The 16,922-nt window shown below is 33.3% G+C and overlaps 2 protein-coding genes across 2 annotated transcripts; both read right to left on the bottom strand.

The window, feature by feature from the left end:
- Positions 1-2,179: 2,179 nt before the first annotated feature.
- LOC133682675 (uncharacterized) lies at positions 2,180-5,766 on the bottom strand. The gene is made up of 3 exons (XM_062106140.1): positions 5,452-5,766; positions 3,188-4,480; positions 2,180-2,632 (listed from the first exon to the last, which is right to left on the bottom strand). The coding sequence occupies exons 1-3, from the start codon at positions 5,632-5,634 to the stop codon at positions 2,405-2,407; spliced, it is 1,704 nt and encodes a 567-aa protein (XP_061962124.1). The 5' UTR covers positions 5,635-5,766; the 3' UTR covers positions 2,180-2,404.
- A 1,664-nt stretch (positions 5,767-7,430) lies between these two features.
- Positions 7,431-14,706, bottom strand: LOC133682275 (lysM domain receptor-like kinase 3). Its single transcript, XM_062105558.1, has 11 exons — positions 13,907-14,706; positions 13,589-13,622; positions 13,166-13,233; positions 12,405-12,586; positions 11,074-11,163; positions 9,817-9,910; positions 9,580-9,731; positions 9,407-9,498; positions 8,462-8,600; positions 8,109-8,207; positions 7,431-8,024 (listed from the first exon to the last, which is right to left on the bottom strand). Exons 1-11 carry the CDS (start codon positions 14,700-14,702, stop codon positions 7,860-7,862), a joined length of 1,911 nt encoding a protein of 636 aa, XP_061961542.1. The 5' UTR covers positions 14,703-14,706; the 3' UTR covers positions 7,431-7,859.
- Between the last annotated feature and the right edge of the window lie 2,216 nt (positions 14,707-16,922).

The raw sequence follows: 16,922 nt of genomic DNA, 5'->3' as shown, positions 1-16,922 counted from the left end.
TATCTTTTTTCATTTAAAAAAAACCCTGAAATGAGCGATGAAAACACTATTTTTTTAGATATATTATACTGTGGATGAGAATAATATTTTTACATTTTTATTCTTTTAAAAAATTTGTTGATGGTTAAAGGCAATATTGTATTTATTGTCTTTGCCATGGGACAATTACGGCATTTGAAATTGATTGAGGGGAATGTATATATTTTTTTAATGCACAATAAAAGTTGTTGGTGCATTTGGAGTTATATTTGTACTTTTATATGAAAGATGTACAATCAAATAACAATTTTGTACTCGTAAATAAAAATAAATTAACTTGGAATGTTTGGTTTTTTCTGTTTGATTAGCATTAGTAAAAAAGTGAACTTACCCTTGGAGTTTAATTTTTTACACGATCTGAGGGTATCTTTATCATTTACCTTTTTATACCTTGTGTATGAGGGTATCTTTCTTATTGTATTTTTTTTTATTACCGGATAAGGATAAAGCCAGGGGAGGTTTGGTCTTTTAAAAAACTAAAAATATATAAAAATAAAAATAATTATAGATGCGTGTGATTCCACTGTTTTTGGATGGCACGTGCAACTAATTTAAGATGCTAAAAACACCATTTCATAGTAGTGTTTAATTCATCTTAGTGTTTTCTCCTTGTTGAGACATTGTGTCCAGCAAAATTCTCTTTGGTTCGACTCTAACAAGTTTTTTTTTTTTTTTTATCTTGATATTTGCGCTGCCCTATAATTTTTAAATCAACCCCTCAACTTTTATTTTCTTTTGATTTAATCTCTGATCTTTTGGTTAATATTTGTTTTATCTGAAATAATTAATGGAATTAACATTTTATTTTAATTTTATCCTCATTTGATTTTTCTGTTTGTCAAATTTTGTCCATACTCTTTTAATAGCTATTTATGTAATTTGGGTCTTTTCAATGTAGTCCCTAGTCCTTTGGTTAATGTTTTTTTAATTTTAAATAACTTATGAAATTAGAATTTTATTTCAATTTCATCCTCATTTAATTTTTTTCATTTGTTAATTTTTTTTTCCCTTTCTCTTAATTGCTATTCATGTAATCAGAGATAATTTTTAAAATTGATTTTTTTTCTATGATTTCATCGTCCATCATTTTTTTTCTATCAAATTTTATCCTAATTCTTTTTATCCTAGTTTTTTTGCTTTGCCAAATTTTTTACATTGATATTTTTTTACTTGATTTTATCTTTTAATATTAAATTGATTTAGATTTGAACTTCTTAGTTAATTCTATGTCTGAGATTTCATGGGTTGCGGGTTTGAGAAGTTCGCTCAAGGTAACTTTGGTATTTTTTAATAATTTTTTAAGCTAATTTTTCTCAATCTTATCTTCTGATTTTTATTTATTTTATTTGCTTTTTACATCTTTTGTTTTATTTTATATTTAATTCGGTTATCTCGAGTCTTTCTATTTGTTATTTTTATTAAGTTGATTTATTCAAAATGAAATTTATTCTTGAATTAAATATAATATAATTAATTGATTGAACATTGATAGATTTTCATTTCACTTTTTTTTATTCAGTTTACTTTTTTAGGACATTATTCTTGCAATTCATGCGGCTTCTTTCAACATCATCGTGCAACTTTTTACAATAAGATTCAAAGTGTTTCAGCAGACTCTTTTGATCATGGGCAATGGGTCTCTAGATTACTTTTTTCTTTCTTCTCCTTACATGTATGCTATTGTTGGCTTTTTAAAAAAAACCTTTATTTTTAGAATTAGATTCGGCCAAACCATTCTGTGCGTGACCTGGTGTTTCTCTGTTTTGAATACACACACACACACACAATGACAGAGGCAGGGGGAGGCTAGCAGGGCCCGGGCCTGTAAGAAAATTTTTCCCAGCCTTTCTTTTTGTAAAATATTTAAAATTTTAATCTTTTTAAAATATTTTTTTTAATTTAGCCACCCTTACTTTTTTCTTTTTGCTCCGCCTCTACACGCGCAAAATTAAGAGGTCAAACTGCACAGAATACAGAACATGGAAGAATTTTGAGAGCTTTGATAGAGTTGATAATGTGACAGTGGTTGTTTTTTTCATGTTAGATTTTAAAGATGCATGCTGTCCATGTAGCAGATAAATATTACATCTTTTTGCTAAAAAGAATAGCAAATTCAAGAAAAGAAATAATGACACGAGCAGAGATGAAGGCAATATTAATATTAATAACATTACATTGACATGATCAACTGTCTGAGTCATGCCTTTCCATATGGACACCAGTCAGCTTGAACATCAATCATGGACTCCAACAGCCCAGAGCAACGAGACCGGGGTCAGATCACAATTTAATAGATTGCTATATCATGCATCTACACAACACGACCACATGGGCAGCACCTTCAACAGATAACTCGTGTAGGGCATCAACTTTTTTGATGGACAGCAATTTGGTGTATGTCCATCTCCTTCAACATCACTGATCGTCCACAAGAGTCGCATGGAGCAGTTCTAGATCCACAAACACTCTCATGCTCAGTTAATCCTCTCAATCGATCACGCACATCCATAGCTGAAGTCCCAGCTTGAACCATGTCACCACAAAACCGGCATGTAATAAGACGGACGGGACAGATTGAAGCCTGGTGTTGTACCTGCCACAGGCAAATGAATAGATGATATACAACATTGCTAAGAAATGTAGAGGTAACTACGTAATCATGCTTGTGATTTCATGCAGGAGGAATACAACCCTTTAAAAGCTCAGGGAATTTCATTTAGTCTGTTGACTTCTTGTTTCATGAGGAATTTCGGGGAAATTGTCAACAGAATCAAAAGACTGCATTTTTACAATTCAATTTAAATTCTAACTTGAGGAAAAAAACTCAGTAGCATTTATCATCACCAGCCAAATTGGAACCAAACGAACTTCAACCAGTTGAAAATTATCCCCAACATCCGAAACTAACAGAAGCTCAGCTTGGACCATTCTAATCTTCCATGCTACAATATGCCAAATCTCACTTAAACAGATGGATTCATGATTTATTTAACTTTGACAATGAATCGGATGTTCTATGTGCCTTAGATACCCAACTGGCTATACTACCCCTTCGATTGAAAATGCAAATTCACACTAAATCAGAAAGTAAAATAAACCAACGAAGAATTTTAAGAAGAGAAGAAGAGGCAGGGTTTGTATAGCTCACCATCTGTTCCTTTTCAAGGACCACCCCACATGGGCATTGAAGTGGTTCATGGAAAACTTTCATGTGCTTCTCCATTTCACCCTGTTGAAAAGCTTGCCCACATTTGTCACAGTGCAAATGGTTTTTGGACTCTTCAATCCTCAGAACAATTCCACAGCCAGGATGCGAACAAACAATATTATGTCTGCTACAGAAGGCTTCGTGCAATGCTATACTTCTGCTGGGTATAAAATGCTTGCAGTTCCTACACTCTACAGCATCAATGTCCATAGACGATGAAGATCCAGCTTGTTGACCCACCTTGTGGTTGCTATTCTCTTGAACACTCACTGCTACATTGTACTTTGTTGTTCCTTTGAAACCATGTACACCAATGCTGTAAGCACCCATTCCCAAGTTCTTATCCTTAGAGCCAAGTATCAAAACTTTTGAACCTATATCATGAGAAGACCATTCATGTTGGTGTCTGGTTGGAAACATAAGAGGATGCTTTGACATGTAAAGATCAGTATCGCCATTATTGGTCTCGGCCTCTATCCTTACCTCGACCCTAACATCCTCAGCAGCAATTCTGTCCCAAATATCATTATCAATAGAGAATTTAAAATAGTTATAGTTTCCTTCTTCCACCATCCCAGATTCTGCCTTCCCAAATATAAGAGGCTTCAGCACAGGTTGACTGCTCTCCAGACCTGAATCTGGACCAACAACATCAACCTCAATATCTGTTTCCAAGACAGAGACACTCGACGAAGGTCTCAACTCCAGAACCTGTAACTTGTATGTCAGTATCCCATGGTTGACAGTGATCACATCACCTTCAGAAAGCGTAGCATGTTGCCGAAGGCTTGTTTCAAGTACAGCCTTATGATTGGGTAAGTCTGAAAACCCAACAACATCTGGCTGAAGCTTTGCATAAGTTCCTTTAGGCAGCCAGACATACTGAACCTCAATCAAAGGAGCCTTTGGAGAATCTACGGGAAAGAGGTTACTCCATACATGAGGAGGAAGCCCTACTGAACCCTCTTCTGCAGTAAACTCAAGAACACCTGAGTGGGTCGTCGACTGCTTTGAGTCAGTGTCAATCATCTCTGAAGAACCTTCTTGATGAACCACTGATAATTGGAAATACAATGGTCCTTTATCAAATGCACCTTGATCAGACAATCCTGTGAAGCAAGAAGGAGGTAATTTAATCTTATCTCCACTACCCTGAAAAGATACAGCTTCTAGGATGCGAGAAAATACTATTCCTCTCCCTGCAAGCAAATTTTCTTGCATTTGCTCATCAACCTGAAGAGAAAACAAACTTCTTTTGAGCATAAAAAAGACCATTAACATTCTAATCTGAACAAAATAAAAATAAAAATAAATTTGGAAAAGAAAAACAAGACACGAGAATCTCCTAGTGTGCTCATATACATATGTAAGCACTATGTGGTTTGACTCATGTCCATCTATCAACATTCTAAACATTATATAACTATATTAAAAAATAACAATTCCATTTCATATTGAGATAAAATATGGCAGCCAGTGATCGCTTAGCGGCCAAAAACTTTCTATTTCTATAACTCATGATGAAATGTCGAATGTTCTTTGCAACAATGAGGTGAATTAGGTTGGAGAATTCATATTTCCATAAATCTAGAAAATAAGAAAGAAAATGAGTTTTTCAAACATTTGATTACGACTCAAGAAAATCTTTTTAATCATTCAGTAATGATTGAAAGAAACTTTTCAACAACAAATAAGTCATGCCCAGCGCATTCAAATCCTCAACAAATTGACGATACCATGAAAGCTACAGGGAGAGATTTGCAGAAAAGGAAGAAGGAAGACAGATAACTGAAACATCTTCAAGATGTATCTAACCATCATGTCAGTTAAATTCAAGTTTGCCTGACCACAGTCCAGCTATAAAATCAAGACATTAACGCATCATTTTCCCTCTTTTGATCATGTATGGTTCCCTCCGTACAAATTGGAATTAGATGCAACATTTAACAGCAGGCGGATGAAATTCACATGCCACAAAAGTTGAGGGCCAAATAAAAATTCAGTGCATGTTGCTTTAGATAGGTTCAAAGTTCCAGAAAAAAAAAATCTTAATCAACACAAATAACCCCCAAAAACCAGATCAATTATTGATGTCATTTGAAAACTCAAGAGAAACAGGAAATAGAGAGCAATCAAATCGATTAAACAAGGAAATCAAGAAAGCGAGCATAATCTCGAGGGAAAATAAAAAAGGGGGGAGGGACCTTGAGCTGGGCTTGAATGGCATCGAGCCTTCGAGATCGATGAACAGCTTCGATGGCTTCTCTTTGCTTTCTTGCCTCTTCTTTGGCTTTCCTCTCTCTATCAAGTCTAAGCTTGGCTCTTTCTTTCCTCTCTTTCTGTTCTTTCTCTAACTTCTCTCTCGCTCTTCTCAGCTCAAAATCCATCTTCTTCTTTCTATCTCTTTCTCTACAAGACAACCAAACACCCTTGCAATATTGTAGATATTTTAAGGATCAATCCGTGGAGTAATTAATATATAAGTTTGGTTCTGTCTGGTCGGTAACGGACGCGGAGTTGGAATTGCTCTAAAATTGAGTTTTTCAAACTTTTTATTTTGTTTTTTAATTTTTAATTATTTTTTTAATCATCTTAATATATAAAGTTTAAAAATAAATTTTTTAAAAATATTTTTTAAAATAAAAAAGTATTTTCAAACTAACGATGACGACCGTGATGACGATGATGATTAGTTTACTAAAATTCGAAAACGTTTCCAAATTCCAGAAGGATCTGGGCCCTTCGTTTTTAAGTCGAGGCCTGTTGGGACCCAGTGTTGTACAATTAGCCCAATTGAGTTTCATATGCTGCCCAAACTCTCTTTCCACGTCTAACCCATTGTCGATTGTCGATTATGATAAAATAAAAATGTGGTGTGTCACGTGATAGCTTTTATAAGTCCTGCAAGAAGACAATTAATCTAAATAAATGAAAAGAATTTGTTACATATTAGACTGGGTGAGTGACTTGAAGTTTTATCTAAATAAGAAAAGATATTATATAAAAAATAGTTTTAAAAACAAAGCTTGATCTGGTTATGGTTTTGCGAGTTAAGCTATAAAACTCAAGTTAATTCAATATGTCATCATCTTAATAATAATAAAAATATCATCTTTAGATTTTTTAAGTCAAACTATGCTATTATTAATCATCCAAATTACCTTTAGATACGTCAAGTCAACTGGATCACGTTGAGTCAACTTCAATATATGTTAAATTTAAATTAGGGATAAATAAGAAGACAAATCAAAAGGTTTCAAAGTTGACCCGTAATGTTGAGTTTTATAATAATAGTGTCAAATTGTTTTTTTTTTGAAATCCATCTTCCAATTTTTTTTCTTTTGATTGAATCTTTTTTGGCATTTTCTTTTATTAATTTTATCTTTCAACATTTGGTTTGATTTTTAATTGATATTCATAATTTGTTTCGGTTTATTTTTTATGACATTATCGCAGTCTCAAACAAACTTCTCGATATTTGGTTGATCTTTAATTTTATGAGCATCTATTTTATTTTTATTACCATATCATTAACTTAAAAATAATTTTTTAAAAAACAAAGTTGTTAAATATGGAGTTTATAATCTGGTTTATGGGTTTAATGGATTAAGCTGTGAAGTTTAGATCAATCTAATATGTCAGCATGTTAATATTAAAAAAAAATTATCTTTGATTTTTATTTTTACTAAACCATGCTTTTTACTAGTTGTTTAAATTATTTTTGGATCTATCAAGTTAAATGAATCACGTCTCTTATATGATTTAATTTGAAACACAAAAGTTAGATAATAAGTTGAATTAATAGTTTTTAAATTTAACCTACTAAATTGTATTTAATAACAATACCAAAAGGAATTTCATGACACAAATATTTATTTATTAATTTTTTTTATCCAGTAGGATAACAGGGCTCCGGAAACTAGCGATTAAGCTAAAGTAACGAGGCACCCTTAAGAGTCCTTGTCGCATTGTTGTTATCTTGGCGGAAAGAATTCTTGTTTCATTGTAATTATTTGCGTTACAATATGTTTTTTTAGTATATATATATATTTTTAAATATTAAATTAATATTTTTAAAATTATATATATATTTAATTAAAAAATACTTTTAAAAAATATTCTTCACTGCAGTACCAAAAACATAATCAAATAAAAATACCACTGCAAGGGACACGACGTAGGATTTGGAAAACAATGATATTCCCTGTTCCTCTCTTGTATATTGTATATAGACTATAGAGAATCAATTACTGTGTCGATGGGTTTTATAGTATGCCACGTCCAAGTCTACCCTAATCGTAATTATTGAAGTACAGGAAAAAGTTTTTCCCGCCTTACATTACTGCCATGATACAGCCTTACATCTGCTAGCTATGGCTTCTTGTAAAATATTAATCAAAGAAAATCCAGCCAGTTTTCCAACTTCCTTTTACCAAAACAACTCAAATTAGATGAGGGAGGTGCAAACAAGAAGCCATCTCTTTCCCCCAACTCAAATCCAAAACTCTGCTTCGGGGGCCGTGGGGCTTCACTGTTAGAGGAGTTTGTCATGTCACCGTCCGCTCTTCATGGAAGGCAAGCTTTGACATGAGTGATGCCGTTGCATTGCCTTTTATCTTCCTGACATCAGATTGACAAGATCTTTATTTTCATAGAAGGAGCCAACATCCCAATCCTCGGTCGATGATGAAAGAGTCATCAAGGCAACCACAATGGATCTCATACTCGGCCGCACCTGAGGATTCTCATGAGTGCATGCCTCGGCAAGCTGGGCCACCTGGGACCAAAATAGGCACTTAGCTTTAATTCTGACTGCAAAAACAGGATCTTGATATTTATTTCCATGATAAGTTTTTTTTACCTTTCGAACTGAATCGAGTGGATAGTCTTCTCCAAGCCTTGGGTCAACTAATTTGCGAAGATCTTCTCCAGGATCAGGCTGATTTAGAACATTCTCAAACTGTAGAATGAAGTAAAAAAAAAGGTCAGCTTGGAGAAAAATTCGGAAGCAGCACATAGACAGGCTTGGAAGTTTACTATGAGAGTCTCAAATGCGCTAGTAAAGTTCAATTCAACTCCACTTAAGCCTGGTATAATATGGTAGTTCAAACTGTCTGGCTCAGCATTGATTCAAGCTTCAGCGGAGCAGTAAATTAAACCCATCTATTGACATCCGGAAATTAATAGATATAAGAGGAATGGCAGAAAATTAACCAAAGCAATAAGGCCCCTTGATTCAGCACTAGAATCATTTGCCTTGACGATAGCTTCTTTAGCAGAAATAAGTTCATAGAGGACAACTCCAAATGCAAAAACATCTAATTTTGGAGAAACATCACCATATTGAGCATATCTGCATAGAAGCATGGGAAATGTTAATCCATGTTTCATCAAAAATAAAAATAAAAATAAAAATATCATTTAAGTTTTTGCCCTGTCCTGCTAGATGCATGAAATACCCTTGCATAATTCTCGTAGACTAAAAATGGCATTAAATTTTCATTTGCAAACTATAGGGACTTCATCAGATATACTTCTAACTCTATTAGATTTATAATTATAATCATACCACCCAAAAATCTTATTTGGCTGCAGCAGTGCTATGCACGCATATCTTCCCACTCTAAAAACAACTCTTTTGCATTATAGTCAGACTCCTCCATATGACTCACTCATTCATGTTTCACCACCCTCATGAACTCTTTTTTTATTTCCATCACATTTTGGGTCCTGAATTATAAACTGGGTGATCAACCTCCCATCCCATACCCCTCATTGCCTGGCAACAAACCTCGGGGTTCGAAAAATTTTGGATTTCACGAGGTTTATGCCATCAAAGTACACATGGATAATAGATGCAATACAAAATTCTCAATAGCCTTCTATCAGAACATTTTCATTGCCACCTACATGTGTCATTTACTGACCCTACTTTAAAATTATATCAGATGCTCCAAACAATGACATTCATAAATTTGCAGATAAGAATAAGGTAAAATCACACAACTCATAAAAACTTTGTTTGCTCTGACACAGATTTTGGGCTCTTTCTCTGAACTCCAGAAACCAGCCAGTAGTTAAGCTAAACATGATCCTATCTGAAACCTATTCCAAAGTTTTTATCTTCTTATAGAATTGTTAAAGGAGAAAATGTCTTACTCTGGCGACATGTATCCAAATGTACCCACAAGACGTGTAAGGAGAGATGCACTCCCAACCTTAGTTAGTTTTGCTAATCCAAAATCTGCAACCTGTATAATAAAGGATTCAGGACAGCTATGTGAAAAAAGGCTTAAAATGGGACGCCATCATGAGAAAAATATCAATCCAACCTTTCCCCTGAAGTTCTTGTCTATCAGTATGTTTGCTGATTTAATATCACGATGAATATAAACAGGGACAGTATGCTCATGGATATATTCAAGACCTCTAGCTGAATCAAGGGCAATTTGCACTCTTGTAGACCATGTCAATGGATCCTTCCCTGCAAACAAGCAACACTTTTATCATTGCCATTCTAGACACTCCTGCCACTAGAAATGATGTTCACAATGGACATGTAGCCTCACCAGAGCCGCGCAAATGTTGGCTTAAGTTTCCATTTTCAATGTACTCGTAAACTACGAAAAGAGAACCCTCCACACAATATCCTATTAATCGAACCTGCAATTAAGTGTAGATAGTACTACTTAGTGCATAAAGTACAAGTAAAAACATTACTAGTTCATTGAAAGTAAGAAAACTTCAAAATTTAACAAGGTCATCTATGCAACTCGTGTGTGCAGATACACACGATCAAGTGCACATACAGCTATTTTATTCACTTCCATAACAATGGTAATTAAATAATTACTGACATGCAAAAATCCTTCCTGCAGGACATCCATCAATTATTTTTACAACTCAGATCCATGAATATGTTTAATCGACATAAATTCCATCCAGAAATAGAAGGACCATTCAATATTAGCCAATTATAATTCCTTCCAGAAATTTTTTTTTAAAAAAATGTCACATGGCAGAGTGCTCTAAAGGTCTATGATATGTCCTGATATAACATGGAGCACATTTCTTTACTTGCATAACAATCTCGAAATTCCATATACCTATGCAACTGTAGATCTTCCTATTATTTATGTTGCATAGGATGGATTTATGACGAGGTAGACGTAAAATTAGATCATGCCCCCATGGAAGAGATATACAGTGTTCCAAATTGTGTTGCCTGTTAGGGAACTGTATGTGTTGGGGAGATGCATGGGCCTCAATGTCTGAATTGATCTGTGCGACACGAGGGCTTACACATAATGATGGACACCACCTCTAGTCCAAAAGCCTAAACTAGAGGATTATGGGTCCAATCTTGTATATAAACAGATGTGGGACATTTCACTCACACGTGCACCCAACATTGCCAATAACAGATAGTGTGCAAGGTTTTGGGTGAATAAGTGGACTAAACTATTTACATCAAAACTAATGTAAAGGAGTAGAGGGTGCAGTAACTTTATCAAAGTTGCTAAGCACATGAATATAGGCCTTTTGCACTCACTGTTCCTGGAACAGAGAATGCAAGGCTAACCGTGCCTTCCTCTGTACCATGCTAAATTGAAAAATTGGTGAAATTAATTAAAGGATAAGAAGATACTGTCTCCAGTTTAAAATGAAGATCTAAAAAGTAATCTCAAGAATTTTCCAGCAAATTGTTAGCTAACCTAAATAAAAATGCATTACATTTTCTCAAGTACAGAAAAGATTCTAGCACAGCTTCATGTTCATAAGTACAGTACATATTTCTTGTAATTGCAAAAACATGAATGCATTACCAGGTTCAGGTGGTGAACATGTGTTAAAACCTTGAGCTCAGCAAAAAATTCTTTTGAATCTTGCACGTCCATCTTCTTGATTGCAGCTTTCTGCATAACAAGTCAAAAAAATAAATTATACCGCATGTAATAAGTGTAATATGCAATAAACATTTGGGGGTGCCCAGTTGGGGGTGAGCATTTGGTCAGTTCAGCTATCAAATGTCTATGTTTTTTTATTAACAAAATTCCAAAACTAAATAGCTGAATCCAGACTGAACCAAATTGAACCAGTTCCATCCTGTTCAATTTAAAAATAGACAATGATTAAAAAATGCAACATACATTGATCAAGGTTCTTTAGTTGAGGTACATCACTTTAAGGCGCTTCATATTTTCCAACCCATTTATATGTTATAAATGCATGATAAATTGATAAAAAAATTAAAAAGCAATTTCAAGAATATAAATAGGTTTGTTCAGTTGGTTTAGTTCAACTTCTCCAAAGCTAAACAGAACTCCAGCATTTGAGACTGTACACTTTTCTTCCAAATTAAACCAAATCTGAAACAATCGATCTGAAAGTATTGAAGTCAGTTCAGAAATTCACGTTGACAAAATTTCACTCACCCTTTATGCTGGCATGAGTCAAGAAAATCTAAGAAAAGAAAAGGCGTGGACCTCAATCCTTAAGAACACAGAGGATGTTAAGAAATGTAGATTCAGCAACCACTATTTCAATTCAAGCCAGGCAGATGCTAACAGTTAATGTAATTGCTTATCCACCTGTACCATTCACCCAGTAGAATTTTTTTCATTCATTTCCACAACTTGAATTCCCAGTTCTAATTGACCAATGACTAGGCCTCACATAGCTTATATGAAGTTGGCTCTAGGACTCCTATGTTCTACAAACATAAATCTATCTAAAGCAGGTAGAATCATATATATGACCTAATCAAATTAACAAATCAAAGTCTTGTCAGTTCACATCAAGTGTTTAATATAAATCGTGGCAAAGTAACATTATCCTAAACTCAAAATATGCCGAATAAGCCTGTCCTCAATAACATAAATATAAATGGCCTTCTACAATAAATGGATCTGTGTTTTATTTGAGATCCATTCCTTGACGGTTATGTTATGTGGTAGGATGGGAGATTATAACTACCAATATAAAAACAGGAACAAAGATCAGGCACCCCCACTTATCATTAAAAACTCAGTGAAGGTGCCAAACTAACTAAAACTCAATAACTAACATTCAATACCTCGCACGAAAATGCATGATGTTATATCATTGCTTTAACAATGGGGATCATAAATAAATAAAAATTACAGTAATTACAGACCTCGCCTCTCAGTTCTGCATAGTAAACAGTCCCAAAGCCACCTTCACCAATCTTATTTGCAAGACTAAAGTCATCAGTGGCCTTAGCAAGTTCTTCGTAAGAGAATTCCACAGATTTGTCCACAGTTATGCCTGTAAGACCTTGAGACCTAGTCGCATTCACAGGTCTATTGGAGCCAGTTACTGAAGCAAGAAAGAGAAATGTTTGACATGTTTAGTCATCTACATGATTTCATTTTCTCCAGAATCATAAGATGAGATGATTGTGTTTAAATGCATTCACACAATGAAAAAGAACAATAATAAAGTGGAGCATGGTGATCATGGTACTAAAAACAAGATACATTGAAGAACTATCCTAATCCAGTTAGATAGGACTGAGCTCTACACTCAATAAACATGACATATATACTGTGGCAACAGAGTTATTTTGATGGCATGCCACAATTGTATTGCAATGTCGATAAAGTGTTAGTGAACTGAAAATTGAACTATATTGAGGACTTAGTACTAAAATTAAACCCATAACTAGCAACTATAAGTTTGGAAACAAAGATTTTGGGAACACTGCGGATATTTAGCCATACATGGGAGTCCTGTAACCATGCCCCGTAATAAAATATAATCAGCTCATGCCTCATGCAAAACCGATTCCTAATGTTCTCTCTAAAAGAAAAAAAAAAAGAGAAACTTGTTGACACCAATTAATTCATTGAGAACTCTTCAGTCATAAATAAAGGACAGGGATAATGATAGAAATACCATGAAGAATTCGTGGAGAGAGTTGTGGAGATGCCGACAGCAATATTGCTCCCTTCTCCTTCTTCTTTCTGTAAAATTCCACATAAATAAGAACTGCCAACAACAGTGCCACAGCTACTGCTGCTATACTTATGCCAGCAATAGCTCCACCTGCTATTCCTGGTTACAGGAAAGTACAACGTCAGCTCAAAGTAGCAAGTAACTTTGAATTTTATCATCTTACATTCAAGTCCCAATATCAAAATAAAGAATCAGAGAAGCCCAAAGCACCTGTGCTGAAAAAGGGAAAAATGAAAAACAAAAGGAAATTACCAACATGTAATAATTTCATAAAACCCACAAATGAACAAACAAACAAACAAACAGTAAAAAACGAAGAACAAATTTAGAATGTAGTATAAGTAAAAATAAATAAATTATTACCTCGACTTCAAGGGCCGGTAGCTACCATCTGCATCTGTAAATAAAGAAGAAACAGATTCGCGGTAAGACAAATTGATAGCATCTAACTGCTAAAAACTGTTATTTCAGGCATCAATAAATAGCTTTAGAATTTAATGAACATTCAATTACATAAATTTAATAATCCGGACCGTGAAATATAGACTAAGTTCTCCAAACAAATACCCCAGTACTTATTAATTGTGTGTTTTCTTAATTAATTTACCCCCAACTAACTAATTATCAAAACAAAACATTATCTCTCCAATTCTTCTAAAAATAAACAAATAAACAAATCACCTTTGATAGGAATATAAACCACACCAGTCTCTCGACTAAAATTGAAACCAGCATTATACTGCTGCAGCAACTCCTGAGTAACATTGGTCTGATTGGCAATGGAATTCAAAGTATCGTTGGGTTGGAGCGGGTACGTCATAAACAGGCCGTAATCCTTAGAAACCGAGCTATCCCCACACGAACAATTAACACTCACATTGAGTTTTCCGTTATCGGGTATATTAAACTCGGAGTAGTTATTAAAGTACATCAACGACGGGATCGTGGTCAATTTCGCATAGTATGTATCAGCGACGTCAGTGTAAGTGTTTTGAGATCTGACGTTGAAGTTGAAGAAGTGGCCGAGGAATTGACCTTCGATACAGTCGCAGGGGAAAGGGATGTTGATCCTGATGAAGGATGAGAGGCTGTCTTTGCTTGGCAATTGAGGATTGTAACGGAGGATGGTGTCGAAATCTGATGATTTTAAGATGCTTGATTGCATAACTTCGGCGATGAATGTGAGGTTTGCGTCTTGCCAAACGTAGTAGGAGGCTAGAGCCAAATCGCAGCCTTTTCTGCACTTTGATTCGATTGAGTAGCAGAGTAAAAGCAGAAGAATAAAACGTAACCCTAATTTGGGATTCATTGGTTCGAAAAATTCCTGTCCAGGAGAAGGAAGATGAACTAGAGAAACTGAGTTTTGATTTGACGATTTGACCGATGCTTGACGTTTGTAGTGTTCAGTTAAATCCCCGCGGTTTTCTGTTAAATGAATTTGTTTTGTTGGGTTTGGCGGGGCGGGGCTTGTCAGCATAGAAATTATAAAGTAAAGGACGCGCGCCGGCTGTTTGACTTCGTCTCTTCTAATTGGACCCGGCACTACTCCCCGGGTTCCCTTTGAATACTCATAATTTTACTTAATTGAAAAATACATGTATTTTCTCTATTTGAAAACTAATAAAAAAAATCTAAATTTAGTGGGAAAAGTACTTTACATATGTTATTTATTATGAATTGAAATAATAAATTTATTGTTTTTTTAAATTAAATAAACTTACTTTGAGGATTAAATAAATCTTTTCATGAATTCATTTGTTATTTTTGAATTATTCAATAACAACACCGTATTTTTATAGCTACACATTCACACATCAAGATTCTTCCCACAATTTCATAGCTATACTTTTTCATTACCGACAAGAAACATATAATTTGTATACTTAACTAGCAGCTTATTCCATCATCATTTTTATTTTATTTTTTTTTAGATTCAAGGAAATCACATCCCTTAAAAAATATATTTTATAGATTTAGGTGAGGAAATAAAACTCTAATTGTTCTAGAATTTTACAAAAAATATATATCTTAACTTGAACTTGAGATCTATTATATAAATTTTAAATTCTTTACCATCACATTACGCATCTTAAAAATCATTTTTCATATATGCATATTGTGTAACTACACATTACCACACAATTTAAACCAATTTCTATTATTCCCTTATTACTCGGCCGTAGGTGTAGAGTTCCTCCCTGGTACATTTCAATTTTCTTTCATAATTCTAGTTTATACCCTTTCCATGTTAAAATAACCAATTTACTTCAAAACACTCATTTTTCAAACATTCTTCAAGAATATTGGAAATAAAATTTAGGGTTTCCATATTTCTCATGCTAAAATCATTAGAACAATGAAAGGGATAGTAGAAATCATCTTACCAACCAAGTTTGAACTCAATTAATGGATTCCTTGTCAAATTTTCTCCTATCTTATCTTCCTCATTTGAAATTTCTTGCTTCTCTCTCTAACCTTGTCAAACTCGTTTCTCTCTCTATATGTAACCCTTTGAGTTTGCCTCCTTTACTAGAAATCACTCACAATCTCCCTCACAACTCTCATTTAGAAGAGTAGGCACAAGTTTTCTAAAAGAAAATGAGAAGAAAATTACGCTATTCTTTCCTTGGGCACTTGCAGACCGCTTTAAGATTTGATTTTTGTTTTTTTAATTGTTATTTTTTTATTTTAATTGATTTATATAATTGAAATTTGTTTTGAATTACACCATCCTCAAGTTTTTTATATGTCATATTTAATTTCTATTTTTTTGATTGATAATTATTTAATTTGGAATAGTTTTTAAAATTGAATTTCTTTTATCATTTCACCTTCCTTTATTATATTTAAATATCATATTTTATCTTTAATTTTTTATTGCTTTTTATTTTTTTACTTTGAAAAGTTTTTAAAATTAATATTTTATTTATAATTTCATCCATCAATATTAAGTTGAGCTTCTTGATTGAGTATGTGTCTAAGATTTAATGGTTGCAAATTTAAGAGATTAGTCCAAGTTTAAAATATTCGTCCGAGTTTATTTTGGTATTTTTTTATTTTTTTTTAAACTTATTCTTTTTCACTTTCATCGTTCAGTATTTGTTTTAATTATAAATTGGACTCTATTATTTTATTATTTTTTTTATATTGGAATTTTTATTAATTTTCAAAGTAGCCCAGATTTTCTCATGTCTTTTTAATTGTTGTTCTTTGTTAGATTTAGATTTTCTTAGAATAGTTGTTTTTAACTAAATTAAATGAATTCCTAAATATTATTTTTTTGAAAAATATATCATCCAATATATCACCATCTCTATTTTTTTTTATTTTTTTTAAATTTATAAAAAAATAATTATCTGACCCATGATGCAGTGCAAGAAAAATATTCATTTGTTTTTTTATTTTTTTATTTTTTAAATTCATGTTTTTTCTGTTGCATCATTAAATATTTGGTTTAATTAGAAATTATTCTTTGTTATTTTATAGTTTTTTTCTCTCAAAGGATTGTTTACTAATTTTTAAAAAACCCCTATTATCTCAGGGTTTTTTATTTATTATTTTTTTACTAAGTTATAATCATCAACATGCCTTAAAATTCACAATCTCTGAATGCTAACAGGACAGTGAACAATTCCTTCTTCATTGTAGAGTCGATAGCATTTCTCAATATCAACTTTTAGAGTTCTTGCGCGTGTTT

Source organism: Populus nigra, chromosome 2, assembly GCF_951802175.1.
Source record: "Populus nigra chromosome 2, ddPopNigr1.1, whole genome shotgun sequence".
NCBI lineage: Eukaryota > Viridiplantae > Streptophyta > Magnoliopsida > Malpighiales > Salicaceae > Populus > Populus nigra.
The sequence above is the reverse complement of the archived record's forward strand: the minus strand, read 5'-3'. Positions and strand labels throughout refer to the sequence as shown.